This window comes from Alligator sinensis, unplaced genomic scaffold (genome assembly GCF_000455745.1).
Source record: "Alligator sinensis unplaced genomic scaffold, ASM45574v1 scaffold76_1, whole genome shotgun sequence".
Lineage (NCBI taxonomy): Eukaryota > Metazoa > Chordata > Crocodylia > Alligatoridae > Alligator > Alligator sinensis.
The window spans coordinates 1,879,070-1,902,228 of record NW_005841865.1 but is presented as its reverse complement, the minus strand read 5'-3'; the positions used below and the strand labels follow the sequence as shown (position 1 = coordinate 1,902,228).

Here is a 23,159-nt window from a genome sequence, read left to right as displayed (position 1 = left end):
TTCTCCTTGTTGAACTGCATTCTGTTGTTTTCTGCCCACTTGTCCAACCTGTCCAGGTCTGCTTGCAGCTGTTCCCTGCCCTCCGGTGTGTCCACTTCTCCCCATAGCTTTGTGTCATCTGCAAACTTGGACAGAGTACATTTCACTCCCTCATCCAAGTTGCTGATAAAGACATTAAAGAGTATCGGTCCAAGAACCAAGCCCTGCGGACCCCACTGCCCACACCCTTCCAGGTCGAAACCGACCCATCCACCACGACTCTCTGGGTGCGACCCTCCAGCCAATTCGCCACCCACCGGACTGTGTAGTCACCCAAGTCACAGCCTCTTAATTTGTTCACCAGTATGGGGTGGGATACCATATCGAAGGCTTTCCTGAAGCCTAAGTATACGACATCCACCCCTCCTGTGTCCAGGCGTTTTGTAACCTGGTCATAAAAAGAGACTAGATTGGCCAGGCACAATCTGCCTGCCACGAACCCGTGCTGGTTTCCCCTCAGCATAATTTGTCCTGCCGGGCTCTCGCAAATGTGAGCCTTGATAATTTTTTCAAAGACTTTGCCAAGGATGGAGGTGAGACTGACTGGCCTATAGTTGCCCGGGTCCTCCTTCCTCCCCTTGTTGAAAATGGGGACCACACTGGCCCTTTTCCAGTCCTCCGGGACCTGGCCCATGTGCCACGAGCGTTCAAATATTCCCGCCAGTGGCTCTGCAATGATGTCGGCCAGTGCCTTCAGCACCCTTGGATGGAGCTCATCCGGGCCTGCCAACTTAAACTTATGTTTGCCTATGGATGAGCTGCAAGCCCAGACATTTCATTTCCTTGCTACGAGTCTACTGGGAGCTGTTGGGTGCTGAACACCTGGAAATCTGACATTTGCCAAGGCCCATTCCATATTCAAAAGTGGCATTGATATAATTCTCCTTATGGCAGTAGAGCTGGGTACTATTCCACACACGGAGCCTGACCTACTACAAACATTCAAATTCTTCCGGTCAGTCTTTCAAGCTTCTCTATAAACACAAGGTCTAGAAAAGTAATTAAATTCAAACAGAGATTCTTATCTCATCACTTGACTCCAGCAGCTGGGGCATAAGCTGTTAGTGATGGTGAGTGTGCATTTCCTAGTACTGTAATGGTGAGTGTGCATTTCCTAGTTAGTGATGGTGAGTGTGCAATTCTCTCAGCTGCCAGTGCCTACCCCCTCCAAACAGCCTGGAGTGCAGGGACCCTGTAGGTAGTGCACAGATACCAGTTGTTTAACCACACCAATCCTACACAGTGTGGTGCTATGCAGACACTTGTTGGTTTGGGGGGTTTTTAACACTAGTTCAAGGCATAGGAAGCCTGGCCTGGCATTTGGGCACTAGCCCAGAACATGGGAGACAGCTTCAAGTCACTGCTCTGACAGCAATGGCTGACCCTGCCTAAAGTCACTTAGCCTTGTGCCTCAGTTTCCCACCTGTGACAAGGAGAAGAGCACTGCCCTGACTCTCAGTGCCATCTTGATGATCAGTAGAGAGACCTTTTTCCTAGTGGTGGCAGGTTTCAGAGAGACCTGACCAGGGGAGTAGCTGTCTACAGGCACCTGACCAGACTGCAAGGGACCCCGACAGCTCACTTCGACCAGTTCAAATCCAGCTTCAGGTACGCACTGTGGAAAGTAAAGGAACCTGCTCATAAACAGACACTCAGACCCCACAGTTGGGGACTGTATTAAAATGGGATTAAGTGAAATGTACTGGTATTACAGGAAGACAGAAGAGGATGACAGGAAAGAAATGGCAGACCACATATGGTAGAGAAGGTTTTGGCATAGACCTTTTCAGGGGCAGACCCTCTGAGGACAGTAGGTGCAGGCATGGGTATGGAGATGGGTGCACAGATACATGGTGCAAACTGTAAAATGGCTTTTTAATGGTTTAAATGTCAAAGTGTGCTTTGATCTACCAAGTGAATCACAAGGGCTGCTTGGTGGAGTGTTGGCAGTAAAGTTACATATTTATTTATATAGAAATAATTATTTTGAAAAAAAAAAAAGTTTCTCTTGGGGGGAATTCATATAGTCCCCATTATTAGGGTTTAAGGGGGTGCACAGACTGAACTCACACACCAACAGCATCCCTGTTGTGTGGGGCAACCGTGGCTGCTTCAGTGGAGTACTTTCCACGTACAGCTCTGCCCAGCCAGAGAGACCCATTCATTTGCCTTGTGACTCAGCTGAGTGTCCTCAGGGAAGCAGAGCTGCAAACAGACACCCTGAGTTCAATTAAACCTCCATTCACATTAGCTCAGAGCTCAGCAAGAGGCAGCAACGCACATCTGAGGCTGCAATTCCAGCTGCCAGGACCTTGGAACATTCCTCTGAACTGCGTCCTGTTTGGAGGAGGTGACAGCCCCTTTACGCAAGTCAGAGCTGCCTGGGGCCATGTGACTTTGCCTGGCTGCAGTCTGAGAGGGGTCGGGCTTATTCACTCGAGTGAAATAAGACTTCTGGTGGGTTTATTTTTTTAGTTTTCCTGCTGGCACAAATCAGCTAAAGTGACAAAGTAGCATCTTAGTCAGGGGGGGAAGGAACTGGGAATATAAAGCCTTGCAAGACTACAGTACCAACAGCCCTTTTTCTATAGCTTTTTCCGCAGCCTTCCCACGCTGTGCAGCTCTAGAAGGCAGCAAGTGCCAGAACTGAAAGGGGGCTGTTGGAGCTCTTGGCCCTAAAGCCCTACCCTCAGGGAAGAAGAAAGAGCAATCACCCACTTCTTGTCATACGGCCAAGTGGGACAACCCACCTAGATGGCAACAAACATTTGCACCATGTCAGTCTTCCACGTGGAGCTTTAGGAAGTTCAGACAATCCCAGCAGCATAGGAGAGAAAACCCAGGCAACAGACAAAGTATCCCTCATGACAGCAGCAAGAGGCACATGGACCCCTGGGACAGTGGCATAAAAGTCTGTGTCATTCTCCTCTGCAAACAGCATGGCCTATGGGGCTAGAAAAGTCAGACAGGTGATGCATTGTGGGGCAGTCAGTATCAGCTTTACATGAAAACGGTGAGCTTCATGAAATCAGGGGTAAGGGATGGGAAGGAAAGGCCCACACATTTTGAGTGTGTGACTAGACTAGGGGGCTTCTTAAGGCATCATCTTGTGACTAGGGCCCTGGGCAGGTGTGTTGCCTTCAAAAGTAAGGCAGGGCAAAAAAAGAGGGGGAAAAAAAGAATTAGTGTTTCACAAGCACTTTGCTCTAGTGGCCATGGTACTTGTGAAAAAGTGCTGGGCCTTCAACATAATGGACAGGCCCTTTCATTGCCCTCCTTTGCCAGGAGGCCGTAGCAGTGCAGAGTGTTGGCACCATCCATCCATCCCACCCAAGCAGTCCAGGGGATGGAGATGCAGTGGCTCTAGGAAGCCATCAGCCCTGGTAGAGATGCAGAGTTGCTCCAGCTAAACAAGGTGTGGTTCTGAGCCTCTAACTACCTGGCCCAACTGCTTCTGCAGACCTGCTCCCTCCAGCAGGTTGTTGCAAGGCTGACATCAGCCAGCTTCCTACCCAGCTCTGAGCTGTGTGCGTGTGCAAGTGGGGTGTTTGTCTAGATTTACCAAGATTAAGGAGCATGGACTCACTGTCTGCACAAGCACATGAACATCCAGCCCCATCCGTCACTGTCCTGCTCAGCTGCCATTTGTTAGGGAAGTGCTCCAAGTACCCTAACCCAACTCTTGTAAATAAAGCAGCACTGAATGGGAACTATGAGGTACAGGCCAGAGATCCAGTGCAAGGACTAAATGGCTTCTTTATCTTCATGAGAACCCAAGCATGTTGTTTCACTGGGATGAACCAATCCCACTTTCCCTTGGTTCTGCCCCAACAGAGAACCATGCCCATAAACCAATTTAGAAAGTACCAGTTTTATTTCGATCAAAAATTGATAACAGTGAAAGATAAACCCAAGAGCAGTTACAAGTTAACCTAACATCCAAAGCAGCAGACAGTTACAAATAGGTTGCTTCCCAAGAGCTGAATGCCCAGAAATAGTCTTAAAGGGTTGTTTTGTTTTTTTTACCATTAGTTTCCCAGTACCCATTCCAGAGCCAGACCCTGGACAGGTGCGTGTTTGAACTTTATAAGCAGCCTTCTAAGAGTCTTGTCCTTGAAGGTATCCTTAGGCTACAGGCTCAAACCCTACCAGAATTCTCCTGCTCCCCATTAGATATGCACACAGGACTGGTAGTGTTTCCCCACCAGGCTAAAATCAGGTGCGTGCCAACTTGAGTCTGTACTGATAGAAAACTAGTGCAAGAGAAAGTTCAGGTCAGAAAGAGACCAGACAAAAAACCCCAATCTTTTAGTACAGATTCAAGATTTGGAGAGTCAATGTGGTTTTTAATATCTGGTCTTACCCAAGACAATATCCTATGCTACGCTTTGAGTTACCAAAATACATAAGAAGCCCATGTCCTTGGCTCTACCTTTCCATATAGTCAATAAAACCCATTCAGTAAGATCATATAGGAAGCGGTTAGCTATAGATCTAGTCTGAGTAGAACTAAGACCTCCTGGGAAGGCTGCTTATAGGACACACACATCCTATCCTCTACATGAGAAATTTGAAAGACAGGAGCTATTTACATGGTCCTTAAGAGCAACATCAAGGAAGCTCTGCATTCCCATACTGTCACATTGGCAGATTATATGTATGGAGGACACTCCACACAAAGCCATCCTCCTCAGGAGATCAGTTCAGAGCCTATAAAATCACAGCCAATGAACTAAACAGCAGGTTTTCCAAGAAATGGTTACTTCCTCTATACTAGCAGCTTCCAGCTTGTTTCTCTTACTCCTTAAAAGGAAAAAAGACTGATTTCAAAATTGAGGGCAAGTGATCTCAGCTCTACTCGTCAACCATAAGGGTTGTAAGCCAGCATTTTACCTGCTAGTCTTGTTTCCAACAACTCATAGCAGTTAAACTGATGGCCACTATGTTATGGGCATTCATGAAGCACTAAGTAACCCAGGGAGGTCCTGTGACCATTAGCTTGACTCCAGCTATAACTAATAAGCAAAAGTAAGATATTACTGCAATTCAGAACAAAAACATTGCACAGAGCAATAGATGCTAGACCAACCCCCTCTCCTTACACACAGTAAGGTTGCAGAAGATCCAGAAAAATTAACTCTAGCCTTTTTACTCTTAAAATCGTACATTTCACTGAAAAAATATAATATATAGCTCTATAGGACTGATTATAATATATTACAGGCTAAAAAAAGCTCATTTCCCCCCTATAAAACTTTAAATCATGTTAGAGAACCCGATTTTGCATACAGATTTATTCTAGCAGAAGTTATTGCCTTCAGTTCTTAATTAAAATTCACAGAATAAAGCTTAAATAGTTTTCACAGAGATTCATTATATTAGTGTTTTATATAAAGAAAAGGAAACAAAATTACCAAACCAAAAAACAAGAGCAGCCATGAGAAACTATAAATAATCCTATAAAAAGTCAAAAATCAAAAAAATTATTGATAAAACACATAAATATATCTTTAAAGTCTCCTACAGTAGCTGCTATAGGAACAAAAGAAACCTGTAACATACCATAGCCAATGCTGCTTCAATTTTGGAATATGGATTGTATAAAAACCCACGCACAGTATGTCTAGAGAAAATGCCCAGCCAAAAAAAAGAGGGGGGGGGGGGGGGGGGGGGCGGGGAAGAGAATGGAAAAAAAAAATAATCTTAGGAAGTTAAGAAAGCAGGGGGTTTATGTAAGCACACTTTCTACAAACTTATATAAACATTAAACTATTTTTCCTAGCAGTTTTATTACAAAAAAAAAAATCCTACGTTAAAAAAAAAACTTGGAGGAAGAGGGGATTGTCTCAGAGCTATGCAAAAAGACTTTCCTGATTCTTATGGATTAACAGCCCTGCCCAGGACAAAGGAAAAGGAAGCTTCCCCCTAGAACCCATATAGTCATTTCTCCCATGGATCCTTTATGGCATATAGGAACCCTGAGCCCAGAGGGCACAGAAGCCCCCTGATAAGGCAACATTATACTGTAGGGTAAAATTCATAAACAGGCATGTACCAAATGCCTGACATGAGTAGCCTGCTGCAGGACAAACCCTATTCCAGAAGGGTTTTGGAAAATCCTGCCTTCTACAAAAGGTGAATAGGAACACTGCACACCAGGTAGACACACAGTTTGCTTCCACACACAGCTTGATAATTCATACACCCATCACCCAAAAAAAGGGGGGGGGGAAAAAAAAAAGTTTGGCTTTTTTGTACTTTTTTCTTAATATGACAGTGTTTTTCAAGACTTGCTGCATCTCATTGGGCCCTTGTTAGTCAAGCAGGATGGGAAGGGGCACATAGAAAATTAAAGAAATCTCTGAAATTGCATCCAGAAAATCCATTTGTTCAATGCTTCTCATCTGAAGGCCAAATGCTTCAATATAGTCCATTTCTGTCCCCAGATGGGTAGGAGGTGCTGGTGAGCTTAAGCATAAAATTCATTTGTAGGGGCTTTCTTGTAGATTGGTTTCTTGCCCAGGTCATAGCTGCCCTCATCCTTTTTCTTCATGCGATAGACTAAAAGGAGGATTAAGAAGATGGCGAACAGCAGCCCTACTGCCCCACCTGCAATAAGAGCTGTAAAACAGAGCAGAGTGAGTCTTTAAATTCTCAGACCTGCCTCACTAGACAAAAAACAAAACAAAACCATACACAATTAATGAATTATTCCAGAATTGCTTCCAATGGAGCTGGTGTTTGAGGTGCCCCACCAGAAACATCTTGTTACTACTGCCATTCAGGCCTGGTAGCCTTTGTTGTTCAGAGGCAACAAGACATTTTCCATCCCAGACAGAAGGCAGGGCAAGGTGGCACCTTCTAGACCAAGTAATTCAGAAATGCAGAAGACAAGCGTCTTCTCAGATGCTGTGAATGGCCCTTCCATCACATTCAGGAATACTCAGAAGCTGGCTTAACATTAGCATCTCTTGCAACTAAAGCAAGTTTCTTTAACACTGAATGTCTTCAACTAAGGCAGAGACCAGTTGGTTCAGTTCTAGAGAACAGGATGGGAGAACTTTGATTCAATGGCACAAAAAGCTTTTTCTGGCTGTCATCTCACACTTCCAAATGAGGATCACATGCTCCAGGGAGATCACCACTTCTCTCTCTGTGCCAAATGCAATTTTTATGCTGACCCCCGCCACTGCAGCCAGGCATTGAGAAGAGCTGAAGAGCTGTGTGGCACATTGATGAAGACAACCCAAAAAGCTTGCATGACCCTGGCCATGTACAGAAGTTTCCAGTCCCCTAGAGCTGCCAGGCCAACGTCTTTCATCCCAACTAAGCCTGCTTCGAGAGTGACAGTTTTGCAGATGTGGTAATGGCGAGGGGTAGGCAGCAGCTTTGTTTTGTTGTAAAAAGAGCCAGTTAGCCTGCTGCTGTGAATCTAGGTACTAAAATCCTTCAGAGAAGGAGTCTGCCCTATGCTGGCATGGTGCCCATACAGAAGAAGCAAGTCATTGTGTTGTAAAGGGAGAACTACTGCAGTTCATTTACAAGGCTATCGAGTGACTGAAGCATATTGTGCCACTGATTTAAGGCTAAATGATCCTCTTAGATAATCACAGGCTGGGCATGAAGGAGAGCTGGAGCAGGCACAGCACTTCCACAGTTCCCCTTTATGAGACTGGAGGAGAGACTTGAACAATAGCCATCGAGCCTTTACCAAGCCATGTCCCATCCCCTATCCCTCAGGCCACCACACTTTCTAGGCAGGAGTTTCTACAGTGTTCACAGAACTGGAGGACTGGAAGGCATATAATGGTAGCCTTGTGCCCCATTGGCTCTGCACTAAAGTAGTCTTGTTCCCTTCTCCAAAGGGCCACACACACAATAGCATGGGTGGAGACACTCCCATGTTACAGCATGACGCTAACTGGGGAGGAGGGGAGGGGCAGTTACCTGCAAGGACTTCTGTTCTTTCAAAGATGCTGCTACTGCCTGTGCTGGCCATGGAGATCTTGTTGGACAGGTTCTCCTCCTGAAGAGGCACAACTCCCCCAGGAATGATCTCATTGTCTTGCATCGTGTTTTTGTTCATGTCCTTTGTCCTTTCCCCACTGTCTTCAGGGATATGGTTATCACTAGAGCTCTGAATAAAGCAGACAAGACACACCCTGTAGTAAGCACCTACTGAAAAGGTGTAATACAGGAGAGAAAAGAAGGGGCCAGATACCATTTTGTGGCACCCAGTGAATTCAGTGGTGTACATTGGAAATGCTTCCCTCATGTATGCTAGCGGACTGCATCCTCTGCAAGCCAGGTGCTAGCAAGGATGGGAATGGGAACAGGGGGTCAGAAGCCTGCAGTGACAGACAGGCCTTATGAAGGGAGACTACTGAACTAGATTTTTATGGAGGGAGGAAGAGTTTAAAAACAATACCCACCACAAGACTGACTGTGCTGGTTGAAGTCAGGACAAAGTCATCTGAAAAGAAAGAAAGCACAGCATTTAACCTTCTCTTAGGTCTCTACGTCTCCCAATATCCAGCATCCTGCCTGGCAGTGGTACAATCACAGCTGTGCCTTGGTTGCAGCTGTCTCTTATCTCAGAATGCTTTTACCAGTTGGAAGCTCTGATTGCCTCTTGTGGCTTTGCAATCTCATAACTAACTTGGTCTGGGGAGAAGTCCTCAGCAATGGCGAGTGGCTTTTGCTGCAGGTTAGCAGGAGTTGCTCCAGAAGCTAGTACACTGTGGCATGCTAGGCTGGCTTAAAAAAAAAAAAAAAAAGAGGGCAGAGCTCCCAAACACCCATCCCTAAAGGATAAATTGCATAGACACCAACCACCAGACCTGCCTGAACATGCAACAGGCTAATTTCAGAGCTTGCTCTCCTTTTGAGAATGTAGTGTGCATGTGAGAAGGACAACGTGCCAGCTGTTGGAACCTGTTTGCGCTACGAGAGTTGAATCGGGTCACCCATTTTAGAAGGCACACCTAGAGGATTCAAGTTTGGGGCTGTAAAAGGACAAAATGTAATGGAGATTAAATTTCAGAGCCCCTTGCTGTTAGATAAAGAAAGGGGATCCAAAGAATGGTACATTGCTCTCTCACCAATACTATCACACCACACATTGGAAAGATGATGCATTTGAATGCCCCAGTAGAGGCAAGACAGTACTATTCAAAAAACATGGCTTGGTGCCCTTCCACTGTTCCCCTTGGTGTTTCTTTGGTACCTAAGTGCACTATGTGCAAGGCACCTGGCCAAGCTTATTTAGAGCTGAATGACTTGCCAAGCTGGGGTCCACTAGGGCCAAAGAACAAATGCATGGAAGACCAAAGCATGAAGAGGTATTAGTCAATGGAAGTTATCTCCCCTTTAAGGTTCACACTCCGTTGCCTACACACCTTCATCACCAGACCCCGATGAATCATAGTCATCATCAATGGTGCTTTCAGAACTGCTGCGACCAACATCTTCATCATCTGGCAACGCGCCTGAGGAGTAATCTTCTTCTAGCAGCTGTGGATCCATGGTCATGGTTTCCCTTACCTGAGAAGAAAGAAGCAACATTCAAGTCCTTTGGCAGAGGCCAGAAAGTTACATTAAAAATTAGTTCTCAGGCCGAGAGCAGCATCTGTAGCCAGGCCAGCTGAGCCAACACAGCGTAACGTAACCTTTGGGCGAGGAAAGAGGACAGTCTTTCCTGGCTTGGAGTGAGCTAAAATCCCCATGTCTAAAGAGGAAGAGCACCAGCCTGAGTGGGGATTTCCTGAAGGGCTTCAGCAAGTTCATGGAGTGACAGGTTTTGCAATACATCTTAAGCAAAAGTCTGTGACAGGATGCTTTAATGTGTGTGTGTGGGGCGGGGAGCAGCAGCTGCAGTTTACAGTATATTGGAGAACCTTTCCCAAACCTACGTCAGGTGCTGAATCAGGTGCCCCTGCCTCCCCAACTAAACTGGAACCTCCAGATCCAGGTGGTTTATCATCATTCATTTCACTTAATTCAGATACTTTATCATACAAGGGTTAAAGAGTGGACAGATAAAGTCTCCAGACTGAAAAGCAAAATTGTCAGACAGATAGGCAGGATCAAAGCACCACATATAGAACAGCAGCTTGCTTGCGAAGGGTCCCCTCCAGAACACATCAGATTCTCAAAGCAAACAGCTCAAGAGGTAGCTACTAAGAGAGACCTAGAGACCTGAGGGGTCTGGCCTGCCAGGCTAGAGACTGGTGCATTAACACAGCAGCAGCACAGATTGGCTCTCTGTAGTCAGTTGGGGTTGGCTCTCATAATGCCTGCAGACTAGCTAATCTCAAACCCTGCGATAACTCTTTTCCACTCAGGCCTTTGAAGAATCAGCAACCTAAATCTTCTGCAGTCCCCAAGAGTATGTAACAACCGACTCCTCCAACGCAGTTCTCAGCAGTTATGACAACCGAGGGGCTGGGCCAGGCTACAATTCCCTGGCTCTGACATCACAGCACGTCCAAGCACAAAGAACATAGCTCTGGCTGTGGCACTCCAGCTGCACCAGCTGCTCACAGTTCCACAGCTAGCAAGTCATTTGCTCCTCAGGGGATTTAACCTTTTCCCTAGGGCTGGGAGCACTATGCAACCACAGGCCATCTCACTAGCCTTTGCTGTATTGGCTGGCACAGATATTCCATTCTCCAGAAGGGCCCCATCGTCACATTAGGTACCTGAAGTTCATGCTAAACTGGTGCGGCACCACCACTAAGCTCTACAGTCTGGAAGCAAGATGTTTCTCCTAGTAGTTGCAGCACACTCTGGGGGGCTTTCAGGCAGGCAGCTTTAGCTCCCTTGAGAATGAAGAGGAACTGGGAAACATGCAACTGAGCAGCTTGAAGAGCTAGCAGTACACTCTTGTGCTGATAGATCATTTCCAACTGTGCCCTCAAAAGACAACTAGGAAGAGATGCAGCTTGTACCATCCCCTACTGTGGAAAATGATTAATTCCAGTTCACCACAAGGCCAGTACTTGGCAGCCCCAACACAAGAGGATGGGGCACCTTTCATCATCCCCTGGAACAAAGCATTCAGGTCATGCAATGCATCGAGGAGGTCATCACTACACAACGGATACTAGCAGGTGGCACATATGTGACTCAGCACTGCTACTCACTGCTGAATCACAGGACTGTCTGTCCAGCTAACAAGGGAGGAGGAAGGCAGAGACCTGGCTCAGTGAGTGACTGCAGCAACTGGGTGGCAGGCTTTATCAGGTCAGATTAGGGGTGAGTAAGACCATAGCCTGTCTCCCGCGATTGGCAGGTACTCTGGACTATGCCAGGGTCCATTATCAGAAGAGTCCATCTACTAGAACAGTGTTTACTGAAACAGTGAGCGAGAAATTCAAGGAAGTTCCTGACTCACAAAGCATACTCAAGTGTCTCACTTGATAGAATGAGTGAAAAGTGACTAGTTCCCCAGCCCTTCAGAGAAACATCCTGGTAAACCCAGCAGGTAAGTCTGGTGGGGGAAGGGGAGGGGGGGGGGGGGGGGGTGCAGGCACTGGGCATCTCACTCAGCACTCGCACAAACAACTAATTCCATGTTTCTAGCCAAGTCTGTCCAGCAGTAAAGGGCCCAGCTCTTCCTGGGAGCCAGAGGCAAGCCATACCTTGCAGAGCAGCACCCAGGAAGTTTGAGGGTGGGTCTAGACCAGCGACACTTGTCACTGGCAGGGCACAGAATCCCTGGGGCAGTGCAGGCACCAGGGAAGCATAGTATCATGCAGAGAGCTGCCTGTTTACAGCAGCATTCAAGAGACGCTGCACTCCTGAATCCAAGGGCCAGGCTCAGGCATGCAGGGACCTCCCCGCCCTCCCCAAGGGGCATGCAACCAACAGGCTGCATCTCTAACCCCTTTTCAACAGGACCTGGCTGCTGCCAAGGCCTGTGACCACATTCAACTTAACACCTTCAGTGGTCACCAGCTGGAGCACAGCATCTGAACTCCTGCAGCCCATGCTGCCACCTGTTATTACAGTGCTGGAGCAGGGCCAGGGCCAAGTCCAGCGACTCATGATGGCAGAGTCGGACGAAGCGGCTGCATGGCCCCACCTCACTCAGGCAGCCAAGGCCAAGCCCTGCTATTAATACACTCCAGCTCCTAGAAGCTTTGGACTGCAGAAACCCAGTTCCACCCTTAAGCAGATTTCACCCACAGTAAATGCCAAGGGAGATTAGCAACCCTGAAAGGGAGGGAGGGGAATGGAAGAGCAGGAGCTTTTCCTGCCTAGCAGTCACTAAGAGGTTTAATTCTTAGCCACCAGTTTGCCTGTGTGCAGGAGCACATGCACTCTGTGCCATTCGCGCCAAGCACTGTGTCCAGAGAGTCTGCCCAAGGGACAGCCAGTGCCCAGCCCCTGCGATGATCAGTGCTCCAGAGGTGCCAAGATACACAGAAGGCAGCTCTGACTGCACAACTGTTATTGTAGAAGAAGGAGACTAATGCCCACGGAGCCAACAGGGCTGCAGGCCTTTGTCCCCCCAGTGGAGGGGTTGGATTTCACAGTGCCCTTGGCTCTATTTCGCATTCCCGCAGCTGACTCACCCACTAGTGCTCTGTTTAGTTTGCACAGAGCAGCGAGCCAGGTTCCTGTCCGACATGTGACTTTCCATAGCCACTGTCTCGTTCTGGGAAGTGAGAGCGAGAGGGCTCTTAACCAAGAGTGCTTGCCTCCTCCACATCACCCCAGCCAACACACCCTTTTGCAGAAGTGACCAAGTAACATTCTCTAGAGCAAAAGCACAATTTTCCAGACACAAGCTGCATGCGATCAGCTTTCACAACAGCCATTGTCTGAGCAGACACACCAATGTTTGAATTCAACCAATGTTTCTTTGAAGGCTGGCAGAAAGTCAAGCTGGGGCGGGTGGTGGGGGGTTCACACCCATGGTCTCGGGCATCCAAGCTGTGCACAGTTTGTCTGGCTGGCCGAAAACCTTCCAATAGAGGCCTCTAAAGCTCACTTCTGCCTTTCAGCCTTCCAGCACTGTGTACACACACCAAGGAGTAAACAGCACTAAGGTGAAAGTCAATGTTTCACAGACAAAAGAACATGGAGCTTTGCCAGGTGGGAAAGCTAGTAACGTCAGGTTAACTGTTTATATACCCTGCAAAGCCAGGAATTGATCTTGGCCATAAGTTTACTAGTAGTAATTATTCAGGTCATGGCGCTTTCAGCACTTAACACTAGAAGGTTGAGACTGGACTGGTCTCATGCCCTCCCCTCTCCCCTGCCCCCAACCCCCAAATTTGGTGGAACTACAGCTTTTCTGAGAGTCAGTAAAGAAAAATCCTGCAGGAATGGTGAGAGGTATTAGGAGCCCCCAGGTTCATTATGGAGATTTACAGTCATCATTCAGAATACGCAGACCAAGGGGCCCTCTACACCTTTCTAAACTGTGCCACACTAGAATAGTTATGGACTAGCCTGCCTGTGAGAAATTTCTTCTTAATCCTTACCTGTGGGGTTGGCTCATGTTCTAGAGGCCTTCAGCAGCACGCGTACTTGTGGATTTAGGAACAAGCAACTGTTACGAGCTGTGGCTAACAGAGGCATCGCAACATAGCTAACTTAACTTTGCCTTCTGCCAAGTGCCGATTCTTGGCTTTGTTACAGAGCCTAACCAGGGACATTTGGAAAGGAGTTGTGTGCATCATTTATCTCAGATGACATCAGGACATGCCTCCATCCTCCTCCTCCCAGATGTACGTTTATAGTGTCACATGCAGCAGATGCTGGCTAATGACAAAGTCACATGCCAGGAGTCACATTATAATGCACATCTAGACCTCAGGTTGAAGGCTGGAGAGGATTTATGCACTGTGAGCTCCAGCCAATGCTCCAGAAACCTGCATTCACAAAATGGCTACATAAAAAGCCACCATAACTGGCATCAGCTGCCCCCCCTCCCTTTTATTTTTTGCTGTAGCAGCCAAGATGCCAACTACTATGAAGACTTAACTCTGCCAACGCAACATGTGATTTAGCCAGAGTGGGGGCGCACACGCACTCTCCTTCCATTAATGCTGCCTGGAGATTCTAGTCAGTGGGGCCGTCATGCTGGCTCAAGCATGGAGTTCAATTAAAGACTGCATTTCTACCCCCAGGCCAGAGAGTCAGGCAGCTTGGGGCTCTAATACCAGAAGATCCCAGAGACCAAGCTATTGCTTAAATTTTTTGGTCACAGCTTGAACAAATCCCATTGCAGGACATGGCTGCAGTTCCAGTAAAGCAGGCTGAAGTTCAACAAGCCAAGCATAAAAAAAGCCACTGGCAATCTGTTCCAAGGGAAACACTATGGCCAGCTGTTGTTGGTCATCTGCCGCCTCCTCCTAGTGAGAAAGAGACATTGGTTCTAGAGATAAGCGAGGCCAGGGCCCTAGAAGGAATTTCTAGTCCTTTGTTCCAATTTGCTTGCATGGCCTCAGACACCATCCTTTAAAATTCACAAGTACTCAGGACCTTCCAGAGATCCAGGATAAGATTACAGGGATTCAGCAGGACATGATCATTAGCTCCCCTAAAGCCCCTCGTTTTGGAGGTTTATTGGAAAGCAAGTACCTTGGAAGCAAGAACTACATCTCCGGAAACTCTAGCAACACGGGCAGAACCAAGACAGTCAGCTAAACAAGACTGGACTCTGGCTTTGAGAAAGCTCTCCTAACCTCTTGCCACATTGCTGCATAAGGCTGTCTTTCCAGGATAAGTAGCATCATAAATGCAAATATCTGGTGTCCAATGGAAGCACCCAGAGTGAGGAAAGAGGGTGCCTTCCCACCCTCACAAAAAGTCCCTCTTAAATACTTGCCCAAACTCATTAATACACAGCAAGGAAGAGGGAAGACTTCTTTTCCAGAAAGAAGAAAAAGGCACCTGGCTTGAAACAAATATTGTGCCTCATTCCACCAGCATAACTGCATTACAGGAAAGCCACTTGAACTGACTTTTTGCCATCTGCTCAATATGCAGAAGGCAGACTGTTTCCTTCTCTTGAAAGATCTGTCCTACATTATCCACAGGATAGCAGCTCTCTTGGCACAAGCAGGGAGACTATCATGGTTTCCTGCCCTTGCCTGCATTTTAGATAACTTAAGCTGGGGTGGACTGTCCAGCCCAAGCGCTTGCTAGAGCAAGAAGAGCTACTGTACATTTGCTCCAATACAATACAGTTTAACTAATAAAAAGCCAGGAGCACCAATATTATTAAATAATCCTTGCTTAGTGGGCTCTGTTGCTTCCCCCCCTCCCCAAATCAGATAACTGCTTCGGTGAGGTGCCAGACTGCCAAGATAAACCCAGCACTTCTCAAGTTACTTGGTCCTGCAGCCTGTGCAGAGGAAGCCGAGAGCCCACTTCTGCAAGCAGTTCCTGTTGAGGTGCTAGGTAGGAGGAAGAAAAACCAGGTCCTAGAAAGGAGCTGCTCTGCATTTTCCAATTGTCCAAGACAAGTCTCACCTTCTGCACCCACACGTTCTCTTCTTTCCAGCGCATTTTAGGTCATAGGTGGTTTACAGAGGAAATAAGATTCTATTAGGGCAGAGAGAAGGGGAAGTCCTTCCTCCTGTACATTCCTGGCGTAAACTGTAAAGCTGACAGCTATAAATTCTCCCCTAGGAGTGAAGTCATAATCCCCATGGTTTATAAACCATTGCTATGGACAGCCAGCAAGATGGCCTTGCTGTAGGCAGGACTTAAGGAGGAGTTGGTGGCCAAGTCTGGGTTACAGCACCCAGCTTGACACCAGGGAGGGGAAAAAGGAGAAAGGTCATGCTTTCAGTCCATCAGCATTTCAACAGCCTACACTTTATACTCAGTCCCCTTCCGTGTCTTTAAGGCACTGCAGTAGAGGCAAAGAGGAGGAGAAAGACAGTTGTCTTTAAACACAAACGCTGATAATTAACAAACCACAGAGCCATAAAAAGGTTGTATAACTCATTCCAGACCAGCACATGCAGGGATCTGTTTACAACAAGACAGGCTATATCAAGTCCTTGACTGCCCCTGATCTGCAGGAAACTGGAAGGCCTTGTGTAGCACTGGGGAGAAGAGAAGGGATCCCCCAAATTGGAGTGGACCCCACACTGATCACTCGGACAATATACCCTGAAGTGAGAGGAGATCCTGGCTGTGAATAGGCACAGCATGAAAGGGAGTAGCTAGCACTTCATCGCTGCCGCGTTATTTTTCATCAGACCCGCTACAACCTTCGAAAACTAGATAATCCTTACTGAAGGCTCTCCTGAGCAAGTTTAGGGGGTCCACAGTGCTTTTAACTTCCTTGGTGAAGATACTTGGGTATCCAAGAAGAAGCCAATATTTTATCAGTGGTTTCCTTATGCCAACCCTGCACTTTGAAGCCAGAGTACTTTATCCCCTTTACAGAGTTCAGGCTGCTCTACTCTCCACATGGAGTAAGAGACAGCAATTTTTCCAAGGACACAACTCAGTCCCATGGGTTATTCTGCCAGGCTGCAAACATTTCAGAGCCGGACTCCTTGCACTTTAATACTCCTTCATACCAGAGCATTATCAATAATTAGGACATCAGAGATCAGACTTCAAAAGAGAATTAGGCACAGCAGAAGTTCAGTGCCTTTGCAAGCTAGTTCAACACCACTAATCTAGGCATGTTTGCACAGTTGAGAGCCAATATAGCACCTAGCAAATATTTCCATTCCCCACAATCCATTTTAATCAAATCAAGTGCCTAGAGATTTAGGCTTAGCCCACACTTGAGTTTTGCCAGCACAGCTGTGCTAGTTAGCAGTGGAAGCTTCTTCATAGCTATACCAGTAAAAGCCATAGTGTAGAGACGGGTATCAGGGTAAGACCACAACTGCTGGAAGTTTGGTTAGTAAGGCAGTGTAAGCACTTACACAGGTATAACTGCCTCTCTGCAAGGAAGGTTTTTCCAACTTAACTGCATTACATAAGCCATCATTTCAACATTTCTGGTTTAAGACCACTCCAGCAGAGACTTCCTGGGCCAGAAAGCTAACACACCAGGTTGAGCTATTCCAGGTGCGTTACCTTTAACAGACAAGTTATGCAACTACAGTAGCTCAAGAGATGCTTTCAGTGCCCCAAATTCTAGAGCTCAGTTTCTCTACCTCTTAGTACAAAGAGATATTATGGCTCTAGGCCCCTTCCTGAACAGAACAGGGGGGGCTTTCTGAATGCAAGACAGCAATCCAAGGGATTGGAGTAGTTGGTCTGTTCACCCTTGCTATGGGCCCAAGAGCACCACAACTTCTGCAAGGTAACAAGGCAGCTGGTAGATAAAGTTTGCCGTTTTAGACTGAAGAGCGCTTCAACTGAACCCTTCGTCTTGAGGCCTTTCACCGAGAAGAGGCAGGCATATGTGGTAGCAGGCTAGACACATTCACACTGACTACCTACCCCACTGTAAAATCGTAGTGACCCTAGTCTCATCACAAGGTAAAAGTAGGATAAGTCACCACACAGGGTGGGGCAGAGGGTGGATAGTATTGACTTCAGCTTGTTTGGCTCACAGTTCTTTGTCTCCAGGATTTTACAACCAGTAACAGACTTAAATTATCCCACCATTTGGCAGTCAAACCCAAAGTGATGATGGCCAGAAAGAGGGAAAAAGCCAGAGTGGCAAAGCCTGATCTGCACAACAAAGAGCAACTCACAAAGACACTATCATGGACCCAGAGGGACAGACTTCCATCTTCAGCTTCCTCTGTGCAAAAATGAAGTTTATTTCCTACCTATGGAGACTTTTTACCATCTTTAAAATTTCCCTGAGCCTGATAAAGGGTATGTGAGCCCAAAAGCTTACAGAAAAAGTTTTTTTTGCTATTTCTTAGTTGGTCTAATGAAAGGTATCATATCTAAACCAAGACTCGTAGCGTTCTGCATTTATTTTCTTAGTGGAAAATATGCATTAATTTTCTACCTTACAATGACCGTTGTGTACTAGCGCTATGGCTTAGAGCCAAGCTCATCTCATTCACAAAAATAAGACGTTCCAGGCATAATTTAGTTTCTTTGCTTTAAGTGTTGTGTTATTATATTTTGTATAGCTACAGCACATTCAGCGCATTTTAAGTACCTGCACCCTAGAACCTAACTGAAACAGACATGAAACTAAGTACACTGGGGTATTTCCAGGAAAAAGAACTTGAAACTTAGCATGCTCTCAAGAAGATGCAAGTATTTCCTGTGTATTTCCCCCTCCTACACTGACATTAGCTTCCAGGTTTGAAGTTAAACTATTTATTCCAGAACTAGTAGAATGAGTTTTGAAGAGGAGTTTAATGGTTTAACCCTACTCACTCATTTTAAACTAACCATAGTCCTTTTTCTCCCCTGTAGCAGTTACTTCATTATATTCAATACAGCAGCTATTGAGTTACTGGAGCACCTGGTCTATATTAGTCAGTTTTCCTTCCATTTAGCTCTACTATTCAGTGGTGGTAATTATGAGGTTCCAGCAGCCAATCGTGTTTTAGTGATAAAAATATCTAGACCTAGCCCACACCAGATTAGGAAGTTAAGATTAAACTAGTGACGCTCTGCGTCAGCATATACAGGTTGCTGAAGAATGGAAGATATTTTTCCCCCGCTCCTAATGCTACAGTTCTGGAGGAGTTTGGCTCTCTCTCGGAAATTGCTTTTTTTCCGAGAGTCAAACCCCTCCAGAACTGTGGCATCAGGGAAAGTCTGACTCACAGCTGGTCAGACAGCAGCACAGTATTACTCAAGAACTGACAAATCCTAGGAAGGCACCAACAAAAAAAAACCCACCCCCAAAAAAACCCCACTAAATTTCCAAAGCTCCGGGCAGAGTACACTCAATGATGCGTCACCACTAGTAACGATTCTTGAAGGAGAACTAAACAGAAGTCACTGTTTATTCCAGGAGCAACTCAACCGTAGGAAGAAAAAGCAGGGTCAAATACTGGGTGAAAGCACTTCTACTGGAAATGGGGGTCTGAAGTAATCCAATAAGGAATCAGCACCATTCAAGTAAAATCCTCTATAGCCCAGCAACTTACTACATCTCAGTGCAGAAGTATTTAACAGGCTGCTCCCGTCTCATTCAGTAGCACAGTCACTTCATCACAGCAGCTCCGTTCTATGGCAAATCATTTCAGGCCTTAATCTATTAAGAGCCTGCATTCCTCCAGGTCTCAAAACAGGGACAAGTTCCATGCTGGCTGTGCGCTAACAGCATCACTGGGACTTACTTACACATTTTGTGTTCGTCTTCAACTCCTAGTTCAAAACACCCCGTCCCCCCCATAGTTAGAGTGGCCCAGTTCCCTATTGGGGATGCTGTTACACCATACTATAAACATGGAAGACTAAGAAACTAGTCAGATTCCAGCAATAGAAGGGGAGGAATTGATGCAATTCAAGCAACACAAAACCCCACGGTTCAGGCCACCCACCAGGAGCAAGTTAAAGCAAACAGTCAGAAATGAAGAGGTATTATGGAAAGAGGTTTTCAGCTGTGGTGTCCACAATATGCCCCAAATCCCCCAGCCACTTACAACATAGCACTTAATTCTAGTCATAGGCAGCTTCCGGCAATGCAAAGTTCCCTTGTTCTATGAACACTAGACACTCAGCTCCGCACTACTCTCCAGAGGAAGCTTCTTCCTTGACTACCATATTTAGTGAGCACAGCCTCCATCAGATGTCCAGTACAGCCACAAAGATCCTCATCTCGGGAGAAGCAAAAAAAACAAATTGAGAATCAGACCAAGTAAGGCTTTACAGTCAGCCAAGTGGTTTCAAGCAGCCAACGCATTCAGCCGCAATAAGGATTTTTAGTGAGGCTGGGACAGGCTGTGGGAATTCTGCTGAAGTCTGCACTGTGCGTCCCCCCCCCCCCCGCCCCCCCCCCCCCTCTTGGTGGGGGGGGGGGGTGGGGGGTCAAGTTTGCAGCACTCCGCCTTGCAGTTGGCAAACAAGACAGCAGCAGATCAAAACTAAAGCCATTCAAACACCAGGCAGGATCATCTAGAGAAGACAAAACCATGTTAGTGTTTGGAGTGAATCCAATTCATGCCTGTTGAGGGCCTTTAGTTGCCACATGGCCCAGCAGAGCTGTTAAAGCAAGGGAAAAAACACACACAAAAGGGATCCTAGCCATGAACACCATTTCCAGAGCTGTTGGACTGAAGGTGAATCTCAGAAGTCAAGCAATTTAGTCATCTTTGCCAAAGCTACTACAGGTTACCCAGACATCGCCCAAGGGTTTGTACACCAGAAAATAGCAGGAAGGGGTAAAGCAGGAGAACAACCTACATATACGAGAGTCAGTTTGGAACCTTTATCTCAACATCAAGAGCCTCTGAAAAGGGAGATCAGCCCTGAGCTTCCTCCACCTATGCAGAACCCAAGAGCTCCAGGTCACAGAACAGGGAGGCTCAGAAAGTTACTAATCTAGTAATCAGTAATCAATCATGTAAGCTTTGTTCCCAAACTTCTGTGAGATTATTTAGCAAGTCACTCAGTAACCAGCAACTGTCAGCAAGCTCAACCAGGTCAACACTTGCATCCCAGGGCATTTTGTTTTCTGAGCTTCAAGGATAAGTCCTGGAAAAGAATTGTGGACTGGGGAGGGGGATCCTTGTTCCTAGTGTTCAAACTCCAGAAGGGACTACACTGAACTACTAGATGCATCGAAGCAGTTAACAGACCGTTTTCTCCCATGTTGCATGGGTGCTTTTTAAGTGGCAGCCAATGGTTTTGCAGAGAGAGCTCCAGGAAGCGTCTACCTGTTAGAGCTCCGTAACCCACATTTGTCTTTGCAACACAGCTCACTGCTCTACTCTGGACAGGTACTGCTCATTCAGGAAACAGGCTGGCCCACAAGTGAAGCAGATAGGAAGAGACAGAGTTATTACATGCAGATAAGAAAACCTTGACTTGATTGGGAGGGACAGAGGAGAAACCAGGCAAAAAGCAGAAAGAACAGGCCTTGGGGATCAACAGTAGGACAAGCCAAACCGGTTTTAACGTTAATAATGCTGCACTACCTTCCAAACAGTGCCATCATCAAGACACCGACTTGGCCAATCACAGGCCCCACAAATTCTGGGAAGTGTTAATGCTCTTTTAAAGTGGTACTAACAAAGCAGGCAGGTGGTGCCGGAGAAAAAACAGAGCCTGGCTGCTTCACTAGGCCTCTCCTCTGCTTGCTCACCCTTTCCCTTCAGGCATAGCTCCATTAACCAAAGCCATCTAGGTGTCCCAAGTGCAAATGTGCAGCTAACACAACCCAGATGCCCTTCCAGGCCCTGAAGGACAAACAGCACAGCACCTCGGAGATTTTAGTACCATTTTCTATGGATCCTGTGTTCCAAACCAGAGGACTGCTCCCACATGTAGAAGTTATTACACCATGTTATTAAGGGGGCAGGCCAGCCACTTGGGCGGAGATTACAGAATTAGTGTCATCAGAAAACAGTTTTCCCAGCCCTAATATGTGCAAGGCTACCCCAGTGAAAGAAACCCTGCACAAATGGAAAGCCACATGGAGAGAAAAAGTAAAATAAATACATAAATAAATAAATAAAACAGAACGGATCCTGCTCCAAAGTCTCTCTGGCTTGTGTATTGTACAGGCTCTGTGGGAATATTTAGAGCACAGATTCAGAAGCCTGGAGGCCCTGCCCTTACATAAAACACAGGAAATCAAACCCATGCCCTCCTGGTCAAAACCAACAACACGGCCATAGCCTTCCCAGGTCCCCTTGCACATGGTGTACAATCCTGCTATGCCAACACCACTGAAGGGAAGCAGCATCCACATGTCCAGGTGACCTGTAACCATCACATCACCCCTCTGCTCTGCTCTCCCTCCTCCCACCACACACCAACCCAACCCTTCTCATTCACACCTATCTGCCCTCTTATTTCAGCTTTAGTCACACTTCAGACAATGTCATGTCTTGAGAGAGTTTTCACCACCTCACTGTAAGGAGTTCCAGCTACAACCGCACAGAAACATTTCATCTTTGCAAGGATCTGAAGACCGTAGCTCCTTCTGCTCCCCAGGCCCGCGGGGCTGCAGGGTTGATTTTAGACCAAATATGGTCACAAAGCACTCCAGAGTCCTAGTGACCCAGGCTGTTTTTGTCTTCATCTGGGCCAGCGCTAGCCTGGGTGGCTTTAACTGGGGGGAAAGCCCAACAGCAATGACAAGGATTTGTGTAGCCTAGGACTCTGTTCAAGCTGGCTGGTCAGAACAGAAGGCCACTGCCAACTGTTGAAGCAATAGAAATGTCAGCTACTGCGGTGAGGGTTTACTTGCCAAGCCACCAGCATGTTGGATCGGACAACAAGGGTGGAGCCACAGACTGATCAACACACAGATCACTGCTGGGGTCAAAAATCAAGGGTGATGCGAGGAGGAGGAGGGTGACAAAGCCTCCAATCCTAACAATCCCCCTCGCCAGCCGGAGGGGTCATACCTAAGGCCCCAGAGCAGCGGACACCTAGAAAAGCATCCAACAGAAGTAAAGGCTTGGAGCCCCGGCGAGCCCACGGCTGGTAAGAGCAGAGCCTGCGGGGAAGGCAGGTCCCCATCAGGAGGCCAGCACCAGGCGAGACACGATGGGAAGTTTGTGAGCTCTGGGAAAGAGGAAACAGAGGGGCGGCAGGGGGGACACGGCTGCCTCAGGCAGGCAAGGGCTGGGGAGGAGAGGAGATAACGAGCCATGGGGAGAGAAAGCAGGCGTGGAAAGAGGCCAAGCAACCTGTTGGAGCGGGAGCTGGGGGGCAGGCGGAGGACTGTAGAGCGGAGCCAAGGAAGAAAGAGGCAGCAGAGCAGCGAGCGAGGCCAGCCTTGGCTTGGGGGCAGGAGCCGCTGGCTGACACCAGCCAGGCACCCCCCAGCCCCGCGCTCCTCCTCGGGCCCTGCCCCAGCGGGTCACTCGGAGACAGGCTCGCGGCTCGAGGGGAACCGCTGGCCAAGGGGCTTCAGGCACCTCGCGACGCCGCCAGGGCGGGGGCCGAGCTATGGGGCAGGACAGGCCTGTGGGGCGGCCGCGGGGGAGGCAGCAGCCGAGGGGCCGGCGGGGGAGGGGGCCCCAGCCCCCGCAGGC

General features: G+C 47.4%; 1 protein-coding gene across 2 annotated transcripts; it reads right to left on the bottom strand.

The window, feature by feature from the left end:
• Window positions 1–6,506: 6,506 nt before the first annotated feature.
• SDC4 (syndecan 4) lies at window positions 6,507–22,083 on the bottom strand. 2 transcript variants are annotated; one of them, XM_006016665.3, is made up of 5 exons: window positions 22,024–22,083; window positions 9,438–9,582; window positions 8,472–8,512; window positions 7,987–8,176; window positions 6,507–6,660 (listed from the first exon to the last, which is right to left on the bottom strand). In XM_006016665.3, exons 1-5 carry the CDS (start codon window positions 22,066–22,068, stop codon window positions 6,509–6,511), a joined length of 573 nt encoding a protein of 190 aa, XP_006016727.3. In that variant the 5' UTR covers window positions 22,069–22,083; the 3' UTR covers window positions 6,507–6,508. The 2 variants fall into 2 exon arrangements, with proteins under 2 accessions (XP_006016727.3, XP_025047148.1); XM_025191363.1 differs by lacking the exon at window positions 22,024–22,083 and adding an exon at window positions 19,596–19,634.
• Between the last annotated feature and the right edge of the window lie 1,076 nt (window positions 22,084–23,159).

Bases quoted from the DNA above. Each gene is read 5' to 3' on its own strand.
- SDC4 (XM_006016665.3), bottom strand. From the start codon at position 22,068: ATGAAATGTTTCTGTGCGGTTGTAGCTGGAACTCCTTACAGTGAG. The intron at 9,583-22,023 runs GTGGTGAAAACT...CTTTCTTCTCAG, and splicing joins CTGGAACTCCTTACAGTGAG to GTAAGGGAAACCATGACCAT. The intron at 6,661-7,986 runs GTAACTGCCCCT...TCTGTTTTACAG, and splicing joins AAGAACAGAAGTCCTTGCAG to CTCTTATTGCAGGTGGGGCA.